A 20,813-nucleotide genomic window follows, 5' to 3' on the forward strand; every position below is an offset into this window, starting at 1 on the left:
GAGCCAGGGGCACTTCCACCCTGAGCCGCAGGCTAAGGCATCTGTCCTTGCACCTCTCGCCCCTTCATACATTCCTAGAAAAGAAGCCGGCTGCTGCCACCTGAGCCCAGCCAGCCAACAGCAGGCTCAGCCAGCCAACAGCAGGCTTAGTTCCGCATTTGATTCTTAATTATCTTAACAGTTAGTTCTTGGTTATTAATGATCTTGGGCTGCGAGAGGAGCAGTCTAAAGCCTCCCATCCCCTCCCGGTTTCACCTGCTGCAACCTTCTCCCTGCCTCACCCCAGCAGCACACGGGGTGTGGGAAAAACAAGAACTCAGGTTCAGAAGCTGGTGCCCCATCAGTTAACCCTGTCGCCGCTATGTCCGGGTCCAGTGCCCTTCCAGAGAGGGCACTGTCGTCTGTGCTCGCCCAGACTCGGGATCTCCACCTGTTGCCTGACTCCCTCCCATCTTGGGAGCAGCAAGGGGCAGTGAACACAACCACAGTAGAGGGAGGCCCCCATTCTTAGGGCGATCACACTCTGGCCATAAATGGAAATGTATCTGGCCTTGCCTTTTTTTCTCCCTAAAACAAAACTGAAAGGGTCCAGTTCTCATGGCTCCCACCCAAGCAGGGTGGCTATTGGAGCCCAAAGAGGTAACACAAGCTACTGCAGAGAACACTGGTTCGGCTTCAGGGGTCACTGTGCCCAGCACTCCCCTCCCCTGACTGCCTCCCTCTCTGTCGCATGAAAGAAAATGTCTGCTAGTCTCCCCCTCACCTAACCTACAGAGGACAGCAGGACCCCAGCCTTCCTTCCTTAGCAGCACAGGAATGAATCTGACTGGATCCATATGTAATGCTTACCACAGTTGGAATGGTGACCAGCACTTGCTTGCTTCACAGTCATTGTTGGAGAACAGATTTCGTTGCTGATGAGAAAACTTGAAAGAATGAAAAGGTCACCTTTACAGAGGTCCCCAGAATCAGTGATATACGTGACAGTGAATGGTAGTCCCCTGAGAACCCCAGAGGGAGGACGGAGCACGATGGGTGTGCAGATTGTCACGCCTGAGAGGTTTGGGCACAGTGAGGTTGAACCACGCCTGACCCAGGATGGTACCCGTGCCCAGCTTCTAGAGACCATGGGCCAGGCCCCAGACCAGACTCCCCTGACCAGGCCCCAGACAGGCTATCACTGACATTGTCGGACTCCCAGTGGCATCTCCTAGCCTGTCAGACTGCCACTGTCCCCAGCAAGATCCTCTCTTTTCAAGAAGACTGAGTGTTGGGGCTGGAGAGATGGCTCAGTGGTTAAGAGCACTGGCTGCTCTTCCAGAGGTCCTGAGTTCAATTCCCAGCAACCACATGGTGGCTCACAACCATCTGTAATCAGGTCTGGTGCCCTCTTCTGGCCTGCAAGCATACATGCAGGCAGAAAGCTGTATGATGTACACATAATAAATAAATAAATGTAAAAAAAAAAAAAGGGGCTGGAGAGATGGCTCAGTGGTTAAGAGCACTGACTGCTCTTCCAGAGGTCCTGAGTTCAAATCCCAGCAACCACATGGTGGCTCACAACCATCTGTAATGAGATCTGATGCCCTCTTCTGGTGTGTTTGAAGACAGTAACAGTGTACTCATCATATATAAAATGAATAAATAAAATCTTTAAAAAAAAAAAAGAAGAAGACTGAGTGTTGAATTCAATCCTTCACTCCTGAAGCCCCCATACTGAGCACATTTGTCACAGAATACCTGGAACTGGCCCTGAATAACAAATAGTTTCTACTGCTCAGAGCCCCTCCCCCAGCCTGGCCTATTCCCACCTCCCTTTTGGATACCCTTGGACCTAAGACTTCCCCAGACGGAGTTGTCCACATGCTATACTCAGATGCCCCAGGCCAGGACACACCCGAGGCTGGACTGTGCACTCTCCAGGATGTAGAATGAGGCAGCTGGGGCCAACTGCGCTGTAAAACGTTGCTTTAATGTTCCAATGCCCCTATGAAAAGAAACCCCAGCCTATTGGCGCAAAGAAGTGGGATGGCCCCACCCCAACCTCGATTTCCAATTTCTGTGTCCCCAACCCAAGGCCACAGCAACCACAACTAGGAACTAGCTGACAACAGGACAGGGACACATTTTTACTCCCTGTGACCACCGCAAGAGGTCATGTGATGAACAAGATCCCAGCCCACACTAAGGTCAAAAGCTGGGCCTGGAAGATATCCTTTTCACTGGGGTCCCATGGCCAGGATTTCAAAATAGAAGCCAGAGGAGCCCAAGCTGGCCTGTCCCCCAAACCTGGCCAAGGCCGGCCACAGAAGCCAGTCCAGCAGGAACCAAAGCTGCCAGTAACCTCACACTTCTGATTCCAGGCTGGAGACCCGCCTCCAGGTGCAGGACCTTGGAAAACCTTGTGTCCCACAGGCTTCCCTGCTGACCTCTTCCAGCACCCCACTGTCCCTGTAGCCTGTGCCTAGCCCCAGGGTCCTGACTCTGTGTGCTGGAGGCTCCCAGGTTCCAATGAGCCAGGGGCTGTGGCTGGTACAGGGTGGAGGGTGACGGCAGACAGTTCCCCAACAGAACGGCAGGCGGGTATGGGCGTGCAGGCAGACGTGCTGTCTGGGCTGCCAGGTGGCCACCCCTGCTGGTACGCCCTCCACACAGGCCTCCGGGTAGGACGGCAGCCTCAGCGACTGTGCCTGAGCCAAGTGCCTGCAGGATGGCCGGCTTTGGGGGCACGGGCAGGCACAGGCGTGACCGGTACACCTGGCAGGCAGAGGGTTGGATCGAGTGAAAGCTTCTGCCACCGAGCTGGGCAAGGAAGCGTGGCGAGGGCGCGGGCCCCGGGCCCAGGCCGCGCGCAGCATTGCTTCCCGCCGAGCCAGCTGTTCCGGCCCGAGCAGAGGCAGGTCGTCGGGCTCCGGGGGCTCCGGGAATAACGGGAGGTAGGGGCGCCCGGATCTCTCCGCTCGAGGGAAGGAACTGTAGTGGCAGTGCGCGGGCAACAGAGAGCGCTCCGGGAGCGCGCGCCGCTCGGAAGCCGAGACGTGCGGTCCCTGATGCCCAACTCGCACCGGCCACCGCGCGTCCGAAGCGTGCCTGCAGGATGGTCGGGACACATCGGGCAAAGGTGGCCCGCACGTCGCGGGGCGAGCCGGAGGCTGCGGGGCCCTGCGCGCTAGCGGGGTGCGGCCCCCACCAGGAGGCCCCCAGCCGCTGGGGCTCGGTTGTCCCGGAGGACCCGGGGTGGAGGACCGCGGGCCAGAGGCGGTGGGAGCAGGCACGCGGCGGTTGTTGCCCCAGTTCTCGATGGTGCGAGTGGCGCGGTCCAAAGAGCTGCTCACGTCCGCGGTGTTCACCATGTCTCGGGCCGCCTGCAGCATCTTCAGCACATTGGCCTGGGCTGAGTCTGCGGTGAGATCCGGGCTGGGCGGCCGTGCGGGACTCGGAAGGCTCTGTACCCCGTTGAAGCAGCTGTAGATGCCCTAGTTAATAAAGGGAAGACAGGCCGTGAGCTGAGCCATCTTCTCAGGGACCAGCCACCACTGTTCCAGGCCTTGTTCTAAGCAACAGCTTTTTAAAGTCCCAACTGTGTGCTCCCTGTGTGTCAGGCTCCCTGTGTGTGTGTGTGTGTGTGTGTGTGTGTGTGTGTGTGTGTGTGTGTGTGTGTGTGTGTGTGTGTGTGTGTGCTGTTGGGCAGATGACTGAGGTATCTGCTTCACTTGTTCTAACACTTTCTGGCAAATGGCAGGGAGGATTCAAAGCTCCACCATGTTGGCAGAACACGCCTTTTCCCAAGATCTGTTTTACATCTAAACGATGTAAAACAGCCAGCTGGGTTGCCGGGCCTAACAGGCCCAACACTGAGACCTATATCGGGAAAGGCAGGCACCTACCCTGCTGAAAGCCAGCAGGAAGTCCAGCTGGGATGAGTTGGGCACCGAGTGTCGAAGTTTCCAGTAGACCAGGTGCTCCCAGGCAAAGACCAGAAGGGCCAGTCCCATGGCCACCAACAGCATGTAGAAGACCCCCGCCATGTTGTCAATGTCCAGCTTGCTGCTCATCACCTCATTCTTCTCGTTCTGGCAGATCCCTGAGAGCCACACTGTCTCCAGCTTCTGCGTCTCTCCTGGCAGAGTACACACAAGACTCAGGAATGCCTCCTTTAACCCACCCTACCAACACTTGCCCAAAGCCTGGATAGAGGACAGTGATGCATCCTTGTTTCCTAGCGGGGAGAAGTCCAGCAGAGGCAGGACAGGGACAATCAGTAAGCAAGAAGAAAAAGCAGAGAGAAGCTAGCTGCAAGACTAAAGCCTTACCCCCTTTACATGCCCAGTAAAGTCTTGGTTTTGTTGTTATTTTGTTTGTTTTTTTCTTTAATACTATTTATTTATTGTATATGAATACACTGTAGCTGTCCTCACACACACCAGAGAGGGTGTCAGATCCCATTACAGATGGTTGTGAGCCACCATGTGGTCGCTGGGAATTGAACTCAAGACCTCTGGAAGAGCAGCCAGTGCTCTTAACTGCTGAGCCATCTCTCCAGCCTGTTGCTGGTTTTCTTTCTTTTGAGGCAGGGTTTAATGTAACTCAGGCTACGTTGCCAGTAGGCAAGGCTAAGCTTGAGCTACTGATCTTCCTGCCTTCACCTCCCAAGTGTTGGAACCCTGCCTGCCTTCCCCGCCCACCGGCTGCCTGACAGTCAAGGCTTGTCAGTTGGATACATTGTAGCGTTCGCTCACCTGTTCACACCAGCGTCATTTACTCTTTACTACAGACGAGCCTGCCCGAGCTGGGCCCCCAGGCACCTTTGCTTGCTCTCCTTATTATACTGAACTTATGGTATGGACAGTCTGTTGTGTTTAAGGTTGGCAGAGCTGGGATTTGTTTTTAATTATGTGTATGTATATGTTTGCCTATGTGTGGGTATCCTATGAGGACCGGCACTCACAAAGGCCAGATGTATCCAATCCCTCTAAAGCTGGAGTTACTGTCACTGTGAACTCCCTGGTGTGGGTGCTGGGATCCAAACTCAGGCTCTCCGTAAGGGCAGGACATGCTCTCAGCACTGAGCAATCTCTGCAGCCCCAAGGCACAGGGAGTGTTTTGTTGTATTTGAGACAGGCTCTTGATTTGTAGTTCAGACTGGCCTCAAACTCATGATCTCTGTGTCCCTGTCCCATGAGCAGTAGAATTACAGGTGTCCACTGAGCTCAGACAACAATTTGTCGCTTCTGAAAACTGAGAGCTTTCCCTGGGTTTAGCGCAGGCTAGGCTGGCCGGCCATTCCAACCAGTGAGCCCTGCTGCCAAGGCTAGCCTGCCTCCAGCTTGGGAGTAGACAGATGTTTGGCCCTAAACCGGGTAGTCTCAAGATGACAGAAGACAAGAGCTTATCTAGGAAAGAGCATGAGAAGGTTCTTGGGGGATGCTCAGCCAGTCAGAACCCCCACCAGGCAACTTGAGTCTTTTCTTGCCTTCCTTGCTTCCAGCTCTGGTCCTTGCTCCCTCTTGCAGGTCATCCCTTCCTTAGGTCTTGAGTTTTTTCTCATACCAGCACCTCAACTGCCCCAACCTCACTCCCAGAGACCGTTCCCTGCAGAGGCTCTTCGCACACCGAAATGACAGTAGGGATGCCAATAGCCACAGAGCTGTGGTCTACCCTGGACCCTAGAACTGATGGTACTCACCATCCCCCAGAAGTTGCAGGAGTGCCAGGTCTATGGCCCGCTTCCAGTGGGAGTCTTTCTGCATGGCAATGCCATAGCCAGTGGTGGCAAAGACTTTGCCAGACCCAATGGTGACCAGCTTGCAGCCTTCGTCCTTGCCCGCCATGTAGTTGAGCACAGCAGCATCATAGATGAAGGCGTCCAGCTTCCTAGAGACATGCGGAGCCCTCAGGGCCGAGGACCCATATAGACGAGGCTCCCAGTCCTGGAGCCTGCAGCCACCATTGGGGAGGTGCCCTTGCAAGGACCCCTTCCTCATTCCTCAGAAAGGATAGGAGACTCTCTGCCCTAGAATATGCAGTCCCTCTGCTCATCCCCTTTTGCTCTTAAAAGTCTGCAAAGTTTTTAGTCACTACCTCAAACTTCCGGGTCACGTGGTAAATATCCACTATTCCTTCCAAATCTACTCCGCCTCAAGACTTCCTCATCCCTCCCCAGGAGTCCTGCAAGACATGCCAGCTCTGCTGTCCCCACCCCGGGTCTCTAAGGAAGGGATGCCTAAGGGTGCCTCCCAGAGAGACATGGAGTCAGAGGTGGAGGAGGGTGCAGGGCTGGGGACACACCCCATCTTCAGGCTTGTGAGAGCGTCCTCCACCGAGCGCTGGTTGAACTTGACCATGTGGGTGTGCATGTCACGGTAGTTGCTACGGATGTTCCTCTCTGTGCTGCCGTTAGGTACCGTGCCAAAACGGAAGGGTGGGTATTGGTCTTGAGGCCGCTGAAACTATAGGCAGAGAGCAAGCCACTCCTACCCTCTTCGTCCAGCTCCCCCGAGTACCAGAGCCCCAGCCAGCCCCAAGTCTGATCTGCACAGCCTTAGACACAGCCCAGGCCTCTCCTGTCTTTTACAAATGGAAACTCAGAGGCCAGAGGCAGACTTAGCCGAGGCCCCTCAGTCTCTGGACCTGAGCCAGTCATCATGGATCCTTCTCCCTAGACCCCCAAAGTTTTCCCATTCCAGTCTTGATTCAAATTCCCCAGACTCTGCTTGTCCTGTGTCTGCCCTTCCAAGGTCTGTCCCCACCCTTGGTGTGCCCCCACCCTCCACCTGGCTGTGGCCCAGGAACCTTCTTGTCACTAAGGCCCGACACAGTGTCGATGTATTGCTCCTGGATCATGAAGGCCGCCAGATTGGCCGTATAGCTAGCGAGGAAGATGACAGCGAAGAAGGCCCACACCAGGACCATGATCTTGCTGGTGGTACCCCGGGGGTTCTCGATGGGAACAGAGTTGTTGAAGACCAGTGCCCACAGCAACCACACGGACTTGCCAATGGTGAAAGATGGTCCACCAGGTTCTGGGGGGGGCGGTGAGAGGGCGGGTGTTGGAGCTTTCCTGGCCCAGCATGAAAGGGCTCAGAGCCTGGTAGGAACTTCGTCACCGGCCAGCCCACCCGGTCCCTCTGCCCAGGCCCACAGGATAACTTACTCTTGCCCTTGGTGAGGTTCTGGTTGTAGCTGACAGGGCTGAAGTACTCGAACATGAAGACAGTGATGGCAACCACCGTGAGACACATCACGAACATCATCACCCACACGGCAGGGCTGTAGGGTTCTGGGGACCAAGGCAAGTGGCTTAGAGACCTGGGCTCCACCCCGTTCCAACAGTACGGAGACTCAACAACTGGAGATGCGTGCAGAGCAGGGGCCTGGCAGCCCTGTAGGTGGGGCCAGAGGTCCCTGACCCTCAGAGCAGCAGAACCCCCCAAAGAGCCTAGGAAGGACAGTGTACAGGGTTCAAGGCTTCCCCCTGTCTTCTGCGTGAGAACACACATCACTCCACTGTAACTCCCCATAGCTCCTACATCCCAGCAGGGCCTGTTACCAGGGAGGAGTCTGATCCCTTCCTGGAGAGTGAGGCTCTGAGGTCAGGTCTTACTGCAGGTTCTGCTAACATGGGAGATAAAGCTCGAGACCTGGCTCCAGATGGATTAAGAAACAGTTGCTGTCTGGAGCCCTTGCTCCTTTACTGGAAAGGCCATCCTAGGAAGTGGGGGTGGGGGAGGCTCTCTGTCCTGTGGCTGGAGAATCCACTCAGAGAGGTTCTGCGCCTCTGTGTGGGGGAGGGGGCCGTGGAATTCTCTATCACTGTGTAAACCCAGCTGGTCTTGGACTCAGAGATCTTCCTGCCTCTGCCTCCCAAATGCTGGGATTAAAGGTGTGTGACACCACTCTTAGCTCTGTGTCATTCTTAAAGCCACCCAGGAGGCAGAATTGGGGTCTCACCAGCTTAGCTAGCTCTCATCCCATTTCCAGCTTCCCAGAACCTGTCCCCACCACTAACTCTCTGAGCCACTTCATACTGCAAGCCCCACCTGACCTCCCATAGGTCTCTCTGGAAAGGGAAGGAACATAGTTGTACACTCCTACCCTGAACCTGGCTTGGGGGCCTGACGCATGGGGCCGAACCCCAAAATGCAGGGTTCCTAATGGAGTAAGAAAACCATTAGCACTTCCCTCGAGATCCCCGCCTGATTCATCCCTGGTCCATGGTCCAACCCCCTGCGCCGCTGCCGCCGTCAGTATCCAAGCCTACCAATCTGCCCGCACATCCCTCCCAGTGGCTCCACTGGCCTGATTGTTGGATTCTTCTCACCTGACCTCGCTTAGTACCCACTAACATTAACATCACTTCTCCCAGTTCCCCTTTACTCGCCTCCTACCACCCTCCAAGACTCTCATGGTTAACATGCTTGGCTCTGAGGGTCCACCCTGAAACTCCGCCTTTACCTGCATAGCCCCGCCCCACGCTGCAAGCCCCGCCCCACGCACCCCTGGACCCTTGTGCCCTGAGCCTTCTCTGGCCACCCAAACCTCACCCAGAAAAGCTGAGGGGGAGACGGTGCCGTTGCTCCTTGATACCATAACACTGATGCCGGTCTCCACAAAAGGCACAGAGAAATCTATAATCTCAGAGCGCTCCTCATTGATGGTGAGGGAGCCGATGGCCATGTCTGCCCGCTTGTAGTATACCTAGAGGGCAGAAGGGCATCAAAGAGGTCCCCCACAGACTTCTGTATTCTCCCTAATCCCCATCCAGGGACTACACTCAGTGGAACTGGCTACTCCCTCCCTGGGTTCTCGGAGCACAGTTCCCAGGAGCTCATCCCTGCAGAGCTCTCAGCCCAGTTGCATGACCTCATGGCTAAGGGAAGTTCAGAATCCGACAGCAAGCAGGGCGGCCCCGGTTGAATCTGGTTGAACGCGGGTTGGACATACCTCCCCGATCATGCCGTTCCACACACCACGAACCCTCTTGCCGTGTTTGCCGTTGGTCACCAGGTACAAGTCGTAGGAGAACTTGACCACCTTGGCCAGCTTTTTGAGGATGTCGATGCAGAAGCCCTTACAACAGAGCTTGGTGTAGGGGGTTAGATCCCCGCTGCTGTAGCCACCACCAGGAGTCAGAGCCCTTCACAGTCCTCAACCCCACCTGGTCCTCCCTGCCTGGCGTATGTGAACCCCCATCCCCCACCAGATCAGGAGACACATGCGCAGCAGCTGACCGTCCCCCCATCCCCTCCATCCCCCATGACAGCACCCAGCTCACACCAGACCTGAAGGTGTGGTTGCTCTGTCTGCGGCAGGGCACGGTGTTGGGAACACAGCCACCTGTGCCAGGGTCAGGGCTCTCCACAATGACAAAGGGCCTTTCTTCCAGTGTGGCCACTGTCAGGTGCCGGCTGTCCACCACAGGCTGCAGAGAAGTGCTGTAGCGAGGCCATACTGGATACTTCATGTACAGGACTCCATGGTCCCACCGTCCCACCTGCAGAGGACGGCCAGCCTCAGCCAGAACCTGAAGTATTGCTACCCACCCGCTACTCTCTAGACAGGGCTTCTGGGGACCATCTGATGAGGCCAAGAACCCTAAAGATACCCAGGGCAGACAGATTAGGGAGTCTTGGGGCAAAGGCATTTGGAGGACAGAAATACAGGCCAAGGATCGAACCTGGACACAAGGGCAGGCTCCCCACATCCTCCTTCAGGCCCTGGCTTTGTGATCTCCAAGGCTGTCACCACATTGCTTCTGGTCCAAAACACCTTCCTAAAGCTCAGACTGTCTCACAGTGCTCACCCCCCACCCCCCACCCCCCACCCCGTGACCTCCTCCGCCAGTCAGGACAGTCCTCCACCAACATTCAGGTCCAGCATTTCCCCATATTTTCATACCTCTTTAACTACATCATTTAACAGCCTTTTGTCTGCACCAGATTAGCACCCCTTCCTACCAGGTGCCTACTCAATCCTCGAAAGTCCAATTGGACATCCAGTCTTTAGTAATGCCTTCCCTAGTTCCCTCATTAGAAAGCAAAGAGATTTTTGTCTTTCTCTCTCCTCTCTTACTGTATGCGGTTGTGTTGTGGTTTCTTTTGTTCTGTTGTTTTATTAGGACACAAAACAGGATCTTGCCACGTGCCCTGCGGGCCTGACACTCCCAATGTAGATCAAATAGATCAAGCTGGACTTGGATTTGAAGCAATCCTCCTGCCTCTGCCCCGGAGTACTAGGATTACAGGCATGAGTAACTGGCCCCCACCCCCACACTGTTTCACATACACCTGAACTCAAGCACTACTTATTTACATGTCCAGCTGGCTGGCACTGATGTGGGTCACTCCTCCAGGGCCAGGACTAGGTGACAGAAGCGCTTAAGTTCAGTAGTGCAAAGAAAGCAGGGTATTTTGGGAGCAGGGGAGGAGGAGCTAAGAGGTTTCCCAGTAAAGGACATTTCAGCTGAGTCATGGACAGAGGGACTCTGCTCAGCTGAGGGGGAAATACTAAGAAACAGAGGACAGAGGGCCCCTGGGCTCACCCACTCCTCACCATCTCCCAGAGGCGGTGCCGGTTGAGGGCGATCACAACCATGGTGGGCCGAACCAGGTACCCACCAGGGCTGAAAGAGAAGTCTCGGCCCTCCCAGGTGACATTCAGCAGATGCCTGGGGAGGGGAGGTGGAGAGATGCCAGGGTATCCCAAGACCCCAGGATATGACTCTGACTAGGACACCCCATAGCACCACCATCATAGGGCATTTGTGTCTCCCTGTGTTGACCTCACTGGACTTTCCATACCCTAAAGCCCTCTGTTTCTTCAGATAAAGGATTCTAAGACACAGAGACCTGAAGGAACTTGACCCCAGACATAATGCTAGTGGTAGTGAATGGAAATGAGACCAGGGAACCCAAGCTCACTGCCATTCAAGTCCCCTGAAGTGGCCCACATGACTGGGAGGTGCTCACCTGTAGAAGGCCTCCCTAGCAGGGCTGACGGGTCCCGGGTGGCTTCGGCAGTCCCCAGCCGGGGCTGGCAGGGTACCGTACTGGCGTCGGTAGCTGTGGGCACCGAGGGCCAGAATGGCCACTCCGTCGCGAACCTTCTGGCGTAGACTAAGGCGCCAACTCTCGGTGACCACACTGATGAGGCCCACCGGGAAAGCTGCAGGGGGTGCGTCGGTGCTTCCCAGCGCCAGGTTAGGTACCAACCACACGTGCCCGGGTCCCACCAGGCCAGCCTGTGCAGCCTCAGCGAAGAGCACCTCGGCCTCTTCACGGGAGCAGTAAGCCACCAGCACCGGCGCGTCGACCTGGCGTAGCAGGCGCTGAGTGCGCGCTCGCGGCCCACCCGGACCTAGCTCCAGCGTGAGCACGTCCAGCAGCCGCCAGCTCAGGTAGCTGGCGTCCGCGACGGCGCGCACGCCTTCGAGGAAGAGCGCGTGGCCCGGATGCAGGCTGGTGATGACCGCGAACGCGCTCCAGTCGTATTCCTCCAGCACCTTGAACAGCACCTGCAGCTGCTGCTCCAGGGACACGCCCAGCTGTAGGAAGGCGGAGCCTGGCTCCTGGGGGCGGGGTGAGGCCTCAGTAGGGGGCGGGGCAGAACGAGCCTCCCACTACCTTCCCCTGCTCTCTCCGGAAACCTTAAGAGTAGGAGGGGCTTCAGTGTCCCGGGGATTCCCTGCCCTGGCCGCACCCCAACCTCTATGGCATCCATTAGAATTTCGGGGTAACTCCTGAAATCTGCCTATGAACCCGCGAATTTGAGAAACGCGGCCCAGACCAACTGAAGCTGAGTCTTGGAATTACAGCCAGAGGTTCAAGGCTCTCCGCAAGCACCATGGAGAAACAAAGTCCTGGATGTGGAGCCCCAGCCCGGCCCTGAAATAACAAGAAAGCACCCGCCCAGAGCCTCTGGAGTGAGAAAGTTGCTCCTTCACACCGACTCTACCACCCCAAAGTCCTGGCACTGACAGCTTCGGTGAGCAGATCCCTCTTCCTAAGGTCTCTTTGGGGCCACTATAGATGCTCCCAAGATGCCTCCTCGCTGTTATCCCAATCTTATTTTTAAAAAGGGAAACTGTAGGCTCCAAACCCCATTTCTTCAGGAGACGTATTTCAATTAAAAGAGAACCGGAGAAGCAGGGGGGGGGGGGCACATGGTGGCACAGGCCTGTTGTAATCGTGGCACTTGGAAAGCAGAAACGAGTAAGTTCCAGACTGTAGCCCAGGCGGCAGATTGACGATGGAGACTTTAAAGCCACAGCCACGGGCCACCATGCATGAACCTCATTTGGCTCCCGTTCGAAGCAAAACCAGACTTAAAAGTAAACATGTATGACATTTATGAGGTGGTGGGGAGATGTGGGCCCTGGCTGGATGTTTGAGGAGGATGAGGAATTTTCGTTATTTATTTTAGACGTGATAATGTATGGTGGTTTTATTTTTTTAAGCTTTCTGGTCTGCTGGAGGTACACACTGAAATATTTATGGGTGGGATAATAAACCGTCTGGACATTTGCTTCAGTTTACCACAGCAGAGGCAGAAATGGGCAGGGGTGAGAGTGGGGGTGGGGGTGGGGGGGGGATGAGCCAAGGTGGACGGAAGATAGGTGGTGAACTTTTATACTTTTTCTGTATATTCGAAATTTTCTCTGTGATGGAGTGGCAATGAAATAGAAGCGAATCAAACCAATCGTCTCCCTCACCTCCTCCCATGACTGCCCTTACTTAGAATAAAGCTAAATGCTTCCTAAGTGGTGAGACCCACCTCCTTCTCCAGGCTTCTCTCTGTCATCAAAAGCTCCCAGCAGATCCCTATACCATTCCCAATTCCCCCTTAGCCTCGGGTCTCAGAGCAGACATCATTTGTTTTAAAAAAAAAAATCATTATTTGGAGAGCCACCCCATGGGAAGACCAGCAGTCTCAACTAACCCAGATCTCCAGGGAGCTCCCAGAGACTGAGCCACCAACGAGGAGGAGCATACACGGGTCAATCCGAGGTTCGTACATATATGAGCAGAGAATATATATGGAACATATATAACAGGTCTGCCTCAGTGGTCTTTGAGAGACTTGAGGCACCAGGAAAGGGGGAGACCTGGTGAGTGGGGAGCACCCTCTCAGAGGCAAGGGGGGAAGGAATTGGATGAGGAACTGTGGGAGGAGGGACCAAGAGAAGTGCAATGACTGGAATGTAAATAAATAAAATAATTTTAAAAAATCGTATCTGGACAACACCCTGTCCAAATAGGCCGGGTGATCTCCTTCCCTGGGGGCATCTGTTTTCCTTCAAAACACCCGTCAGTTGGAATTGCATATGAATCTATGTGGGGAGCTTTCTCCCCAGGAGATCAAGTGTGTCTGTCTTCCCCAGCTTGGAGCAGAGACCTAGCCCTGTAGTGCCATCCCCTGCAGGTGAGTTCTCAGTGTCCAAAGGGTCTGAGACCTGACCACTGACAGCGGGAGGGGGGGGGCAGTGAAGAAAACTTTGCCGGCACTACTGGAAGACCATCTGCCCACCTCATCCAGACACAAATTGATACTCTGTAACCAGGGAACATCCTCCCCAGGGTATCTTTCCCTTCCTTGGTCACATCCTCAGTCCCAGCCAGTTCCAGCTCCCAAAGACCTAAGCTGCTCCCTAATCCAAACTCAGTCCTGCACCCTAGCTCCAGTCTAGCTGTGGGCTCAGGGAGGAAGAGATGAGAATTTAGACAGGCACCTTGGGGGTGAGGACCACAGCAGAGCCTCCGCTGATGCTGAGGATGGGCACGTGGGTCTGGGAGGAGACGAAGTCCAGTAGCTGGGCCACGGCCTCGGTGTCCACGTTGTCCTCAAAGACGATGCCGTGGACACGGGCGGCACCCAGAAGCCCGCAGATTTGGGTGAGGATGCTGCTGGGATTGGTATTGTTGACCCCTACGGTGAGTGGCTGGATCTCCAGAGGCAGGTCCAGGAAGTTCTGGGAGGTAAGACGAGTCCGGGCCTGGGTCTGCAGTGGCCCAGAGCTGCCAAACACCACCGCCACAGTCACGGCCTGTTCTCCCTGCCCTGCGCCCAGCCTTGCCCAAGCACCAAGGAGTGAAGTGAGCAGCAGGGCGGGCCCTAGGGCCCCACCCATGTCCACTGGAGGGTCCTGCAGAGAAACCAGAGCAGGCATAGAGAGAGGTAGATGGACAAACAGAAGAAGGGAAGGGCCAGAGACCACACAGCCAGAGGACAGAGAAGAGAGAACCTCCCTATATAGGAGAGGCAGAGACAGACAGACAAGGAAAAAGAAGACAGGTTAGCTGAGCATCCTCAGGGCACCTTGGGAGGCAAGAACTGGGGAGAGCGGAAGCCAGGACAAGGCTTGTCATCCTTATCTATGAAGGATTAGAAAGGTCACAGCCCCCAAATCTGGTTATCTGGGTCCCACCCTAGCAAAGACACGGAAATGTTAGTGTGTTGTTCAGGAGCAGTGCTCATAGCTGAGGCAGATGGGGCTGAGTTCGAATCATGTGCACCACTTACTAGCTGTGCAATCTCTAAAGCAAAAAGATTTATTTCCAAATCAATGTGAAGATGTGTGTGCGTGTGTGCGCGTGTGTGTGTGTGCATGTGTGTGTGCGTGTGCATGTATGTGTGTGTATGTGTGTGTGTGTGCGCACACGCGTGCAGGGGTCTGTGCATGTGTGGGTAGCTGCGGAGTCCGGGAGGAGGGAGTCAGATCCCCGGGAGCTGTAGTTACAGGTAGTTGTGAGCCGCCGGACATGGGTACTGGGAATGAAACCATCGTCCTCTGCAACCCCTGAGCCTCCTCTCCAGCCTCAGCTGTGTGATTTCTGAGAAGTCGCTTTGCACCTTTCTGAACTTCCAAAACAAGAGATCCAGCTGTTCGCTGCCATTAGCAAATTTTACCCTGTAGGTGACAGTCCCTTCTCCAGATGAAGAAAGGTAGCCCCTTAGCACTCCCGCTCCACCACCAAACGAATCTTGCATCTTTCCCCTCCTCAGAATGACTCCTGTCCTGCTCCCCACGGACAGCCCCTGGCTCTCAGCTGTGTGGCTCTGCCTGGCAGATCCTCCCTCCAGAGCTTGCATGTCTTTGCCGCTTTCCCCTCAGCCAGCAGGGTGGTGGCCAAGGACAACTCGCTTGGGTTCAGGACACCAGAAGCCCTGAGCTTGTATCCACTGTTTTCCATCCCAATGGCGGAGTGTAGAATCTTTTTTACACCTAACCCAAGGGCTGGAGTGTGTCTGCTACACAGATTCATTCTGGATCAAGACCAGGAGCCAAGCAGGCGAGAGATACGTGATTCCTGGGCACCTGCCGGTGCAGCTCATGACCACCCTCTCCATCGTCTTCCCACCCCCGACAAAACTAAACAGGGAGAGTTGAGGGAGGATTGGAGTGGGCCTGGCACTCCAGCCCCCGGCAGGAAATTTGCACACCTTTGCCACAGAGGTACAGATTAAACCCAATCGTCCTACCCAGGAGGCACTTGGCGCTCTCCAGGGCTGGAGTGTGGAAACCCTCAGAGCAGCCCTGGCTTCTTCCAAGCCTTTCTTTGCTCTGCAGACTGCTGCAATATCTCTCCCTTTTGATCCAAGTCTAATTTCTCGTGGGACACTCCTCAGAGGATTCCCTCCAGAGTCTCCAGTTCTCTCTAAGGGGTCCATAGGGGGTGTGCACGAATGAAACCTCTTCTCTTGGATGAAAAGACAGCTCTGAAGGGGACCCCAAAAGGGAACTTTCCAGTTACGAATTGTGACGCGGTACACATGTGACAGACCCCCTTCCTATGGAGTGAGTTGCTGGATGGTAAGATGTAACACGAGGGAGACATGGTCCCTAATCCCAGGGACTCCGAGGAGGAGCTGCAGAACCAGCAGACTGTCATAAGCTCCTCCTACCTCCTCTCTCTAATCTTACTTCTGTTTCCTTCAGACCCTGACATCCCTAAACCCCCTCCCAGCATGCCTTTGCCTAGCTAAGGATCTAGCACTTGTTCACACAGGTACAAGGAGCTGATAAGAGCAGGCAGTGTTATCGTTATCACTGACAGGTGAGATGAAATTTAACTCGTCAGGGCTTTGAGCTCGAAGGTGGTAGAAGTTCAGGCTAAGGAGGGATTGGTGGCCGGGGAAAGAATGCCGTAGATTTACTAAAACCTGTGAGATCTGTGAATGGCAGCTCGGAGGCATAATTGGGTCCAAGATGAGATCTTAAGTCATGCGGTGAGGACTGTACAATTTCCAAGCATGGCATCGATGGGCACTGTCTTTCTCACTGCTCCCTTGAAGGCCTGTGTGTGTGCATCCAGTAGGCTTGTCACTAAAGTGAGGTATGCGGTCAACACACAGGCATGCTGGATATCGGAGATGGTGTGAAAAGTATGTAAAAGTGTGTAAGCTACCTCAATAATATTCATGTGTGTTTGCGTGCTTATGTACGAATGTGTGTGTACATGTGTGTGATCACATGTGCGCACGAGTATGTGTATGTGTGGGCTGTGTGCTGTGCGTGTGTGTGTGTGTGTGTGTGTGTGTGTGTGTGTGTGTGTGTGCCTGTGTACATGTAGAGGTCTGAGGCATCAGAAGTCAGCCTGCCTTACACCCCACCTTATTCAATAAGGCTGTCTTTCCTTTGAACCCAGAGCAATGGAATTCAGGCAAGCTACAATGCCCATCCAGCATTTATGTGAGCTCTGGGGATCTAAACACTGGTCCTCATGTTTATTTGGAAAACTCTTTCTCCACTGAGCCAGCTTCCCAACTCTACTCACTAATATTTTCATATTCACTACATAGTAAAATAGTATTTGGGGGATGTGTTGAATTAAACTCTGCTATTAAGCCAGGCACGGTGTGTATGCCTTTAATTCCCAGCACTCAGGAGGCAGAGGCAGGAGGGTCTCTGAGTTTGAGACAAGCCTCGTCTATGAAGTGAGAATTCTGGGCAGGCAGGGCCACACAGAGAAACCCTGTCACAAAATGAAAACAAAACCAAAACCAAAATCAATAAACAAATAAACATGATTTGATTTGAATTTTATCCATTTCTTTTTCCATTTAATTAATTAATTTATTTATTTTGAGGCAGGTAGCTGGCCTGCAACTCACTACGCAGGCCAGAACGCACAGAGATCTGGCTGCCTCTGCATCCCAAGTGCTGAGATTAAAGACATGGGCACATCACACCTGGGTCTTTTCTCTTTTATGAATGTCGGTACCTGGAATTTTAAACTCTTTTTTTCTTTTCTTTTTTTTCCGGAGCTGGGGACCAAACCCAGGGCCTTGCGCTTGCTAGGCAAGCGCTCTACCACTGAGCTAAATCCCCAACCCCTGGTACCTGGAATTTTAAAACCACATGTGAGTGTCCTGTTTTCTTTCTTCCAGACAATGAGAGTCTGGGAGAAGGGCTCACCGTGCTCTCCCAACTCAAAAGGGAGGCTGTTTTTTCACCAGCTTCCCTCCACTGTGAAAATACCCTCCTGGATTAAGGCTACAGAGAGGGGAAAGTTGAGGCAGGTTGAAAGCCAGCAGGTCCCCAAGCTTACAAAGCCGTGTGACAAGATGGCATACTTCCCATCCCATGTCCCTGGCCCCCAACCTCTCCTTCCCATCTGCTTCCTGCCTTCTAACTGCTACAACTTTTGCCTGGTCCCTGTGACAAGGGTCAAGTGGGAGGGCTCTCTGGTACCCACCAATGGAATACCAATGTTCAACTAGTTAACCCAACTCCTGTCTTCTCCTTGGATACTCACCCCTGCTATTCGAATGGTAAGCTGTCCTTATCGTGCCTTTGTTCCTGCCCGTTCTTCCTGGAAGAGAAAACTCTTCCTAATAAAAGTCTATTGTCTGTCAGAGTACAACCTGAGTCCCTCTTCTATAGGTTTCCGCACCTAATTTTGATTCATCGGCACTGGACCCCCAGGAAAAAAAAAAGAGTTTGGTTCCCACTGCTCTTTCCTGCAGGATGTGGAGCTTGGAGCTGATCCTCCTCAGGCCCCCACCACTATTGAGCTTTTGTGTATCTCTGATGACACTCTCTCCCAACGGGACTTTAAAGGAGTGTTTGCTGAACACCTGGCCCCTCGTACAGGGGAGAGGTTGGCAGTGACTAGTCGTTTAGGACATTCTGCAGCCCTTGAAAGGTTCTATCAGGGTTGGGGATTTAGCTCAGTGGTAGAGCACTTGCCTAGCAAGTGCAAGGCCCTGGGTTTGGTCCCCAGCTCCGAAAAAAGAAAAAAGAAAAAAGAGAAAAAAGAGAAAAAAGAGAAAGGTTCTATCAACCCCACATGTTGAGTGACCTTTTCTTCTGCTTTCACCAACCCCCAGTCACACGCAGGCTCCTTGACAAGGCCGTGAATACACATACACACTCACTAACCTGGGACATTAATGGCGCCCCCACTTCCAAGGCCCAGAAGCCCCATACCAAAGCTAGTACCACCAAGCTAGGCTGATGATTCTTGCCAGTGAGGGACCCTCACCGTAATAACCTAATCCTTGTCTCTTTCCTTCTCTGCCCGGCTAACACCCCGGACGCCTAGAAAGGCATAGACCCTCTGTCGTCCACATTGGACACGGAGTTCTGCCTTTTCCAATACTACCTGCCCCCTTCCCGCTGATCCCTCTCAGCCCCCCGGGGCGCCCCGCCCCCTCCCCTTGTAGGAATCTTACTCTGGGGCTGTGAAGTTCGGGGTATTTTTAGGCCGGCGATAAATAATGCATAGGGAACGTGGCATCTGGATGCCCCTGCGGGAGGAGGGGGCGCGAGCACCGAAGAGCCACCATCACTCGCCGCTCAAGGACACTTGCGATGCGGCGGCAGTGGCGGTGACTCCGGGCACGGGGACCCGCGCCACGCCTCCTGGCGGCCAAATTGAGCACCACGCATTCTGTGCCCCCAACCTGGCCACTTCCCCCTGAACTCTCCCCATAACCCCAGTCCCAGCTCTAGTCCTTCACCCCACTGCCCCAAGTTAGGTCTGGATCTCAAGCCCTTGGGCAGGGGATAGCGGAGTTAGCCTGGAAGGCGGGCCTGTGGGACAGGACCCAACCCAGGTGGTCTTCCAGAATGAACCCCCAGGCGGCCACTTTCTTGCCAACCTGTCCCTTATATGTTCTTATTCTTAACAAGTTTAGAAACTAGCTCAGAGGCAGACACTAGACCTGCTCAGAAAGCATGGCGTCTTCTCCAGATTTTCTTGTTGCCGGGGTCGGGGTTTGCTTATGGGGCTAGGACTGGGCCACCATCTTAAGACTGAGGGTGCTGTACCAGATGTCTCATTGGGAAGGGAGGGCTGGGAAACAGAGTGAGCAAATGGGGTCACTGTCCGACTCAGCGGGAATTTCTGCCTGTCGCCCAGCAGGACCTTTGAAGAGTCGCCAAACCAGCCCTTGGGAGATTTGCAGCCTGCTAGGTGCCTTCATTTTTGATAGTTGGAGCTCCCCCTGCTCACCTAGGCCAAGCACAAAAAGCCTTCCGCAGCCAAAGGCTTGGGCTTCTCCTCTCAGCCGTCGGGGGTCCTGGTTGAAGCCCCAAGAGACCACAGCTGCCAACCGGTGCTTCCAGGGCCCAGGGCACCGGAGCGCAGGCTCTCCCGTGGCCTTTTCCTACCACCCTTCTTTTGGAGCACGCAGAGCTGAGGGGAACCAAGACGTTGGGGGCAGCGTCTGGGGAAATCCTGTCACCACAGAAACCCACTGATTGTCAGAGGTCAAGGGATGGGGTGTTCGGAGCTACCGGGGAAGGGGAAGAAAGAGAGTGGGAAGCGGAGGGCCTGGGGAGACTCACCCCAATGAGGGAGGGGGTCGGTGGAAGCAGCAGGTACCCAGCAGGGACCAGCTCACCAACTGCTATAGCTGGTTTTTTGCTCTCGGAGCTCTGTCTCCTTTCCAACTCCCCGCGCTCTGGTCAAACCCAGCCTCGGCTCTGGCTCTTGGCCCCTGCCCGATTCCTTGCCCCAGCGGCTTCTACCTGCAACAGTTGGACCAGGCAATCCAGACTCCTGCGTGCCCAGCCTGGCCCGGCCACCGCTCCAGGCGAAGGGAAGAAGGCTCCGCGACCCTAGGGACAAACGCCTTGGGCTCTCCGCCCGCGTCCTTCCCTCGCGCCCGCGGCCAGTCTGTCTCCCCAGCCTGTCTCTCTTCGCCTTTTCTGAGCCCAGGTCCACAACACCAGTCCGACTCTCGAGGGTCTCGGTACCCCCGAGACCTCTAACGCCCGAGCTGACCGGACTGTCTCGGGTGTCCCGCGTCTGTCTCCACCGTCCTTGCCCGCGCGACGCTGGAGCCCCTTAAGTTGCCTACGAAGTTGGCGCCCCCCACTCGCCGCCAGCCCTCGGCCGCCACTCACCGGGGAAGGGGCGCTTCACCCACGCCCAAAGCCCGCGACAGTCTCCCGCGCGGTGCTCGTCCCAGCGCCAGCCCCCGCGAGCTGGCACGCTGGCTGCGAGCTCGGCGGGCACCGGAGCCGGGCGCGGCGGGACCAGCGCGGGTGGCGCGGCCTGGATGCCGCCCGCCCCCGCGCCCGGCCCGTGCCCCGCGGCGGGGCTGTGTCCCGGGCTGCGCAAAGGCGCGCCTCCCGCTCTCCGGGCTCACCAGCCGACTGAGATGGAGCTCGCCACCTCCGGTCGCCTCCGCCCCGCCCCGGCCCGCCCCAGCTGGCCACAGGCGCCCCTCTGGCCCGTCCGGGCCCCTCCCTGCCAGCCTGTGCTCCTAGCTGAACCCCCTCTGCTCACTCCTGCTCAGGGACCCTGTCCCTAGACCCGATGCTCAGAAGCAAAAGCAACCTCGGAGAAAAACACCAGGTTGCCAGG

At 55.2% G+C, this 20,813-nt stretch overlaps 1 protein-coding gene across 18 annotated transcripts; it reads right to left on the reverse strand.

Moving 5' to 3' along the window:
- Positions 1 to 1,951: 1,951 nt before the first annotated feature.
- Positions 1,952 to 20,606, reverse strand: Grin2c (glutamate ionotropic receptor NMDA type subunit 2C). Of its 18 annotated transcripts, none has more exons than XM_063268392.1 (16): positions 20,351 to 20,604; positions 19,790 to 19,968; positions 19,455 to 19,679; positions 17,754 to 17,806; positions 13,727 to 14,243; positions 10,968 to 11,566; positions 10,552 to 10,666; positions 9,282 to 9,493; positions 8,944 to 9,109; positions 8,544 to 8,697; positions 7,154 to 7,279; positions 6,793 to 7,022; positions 6,289 to 6,449; positions 5,687 to 5,874; positions 3,888 to 4,120; positions 1,952 to 3,476 (listed from the first exon to the last, which is right to left on the reverse strand). In XM_063268392.1, exons 5-16 carry the CDS (start codon positions 14,162 to 14,164, stop codon positions 2,346 to 2,348), a joined length of 3,753 nt encoding a protein of 1,250 aa, XP_063124462.1. In that variant the 5' UTR covers positions 14,165 to 14,243; positions 17,754 to 17,806; positions 19,455 to 19,679; positions 19,790 to 19,968; positions 20,351 to 20,604; the 3' UTR covers positions 1,952 to 2,345. The 18 variants fall into 18 exon arrangements, 17 of the variants coding, with proteins under 17 accessions (XP_063124462.1, XP_063124465.1, XP_017452478.1 ...); XM_063268395.1 differs by having other exon boundaries at positions 13,727 to 14,140; positions 17,754 to 17,810; positions 19,455 to 19,637; positions 19,790 to 19,972; XM_017596989.3 differs by having other exon boundaries at positions 17,754 to 17,810; positions 19,455 to 19,637; positions 19,790 to 19,972.
- Between the last annotated feature and the right edge of the window lie 207 nt (positions 20,607 to 20,813).

Source organism: Rattus norvegicus, chromosome 10 (genome assembly GCF_036323735.1).
Source record: "Rattus norvegicus strain BN/NHsdMcwi chromosome 10, GRCr8, whole genome shotgun sequence".
Classification (NCBI taxonomy): domain Eukaryota; kingdom Metazoa; phylum Chordata; class Mammalia; order Rodentia; family Muridae; genus Rattus; species Rattus norvegicus.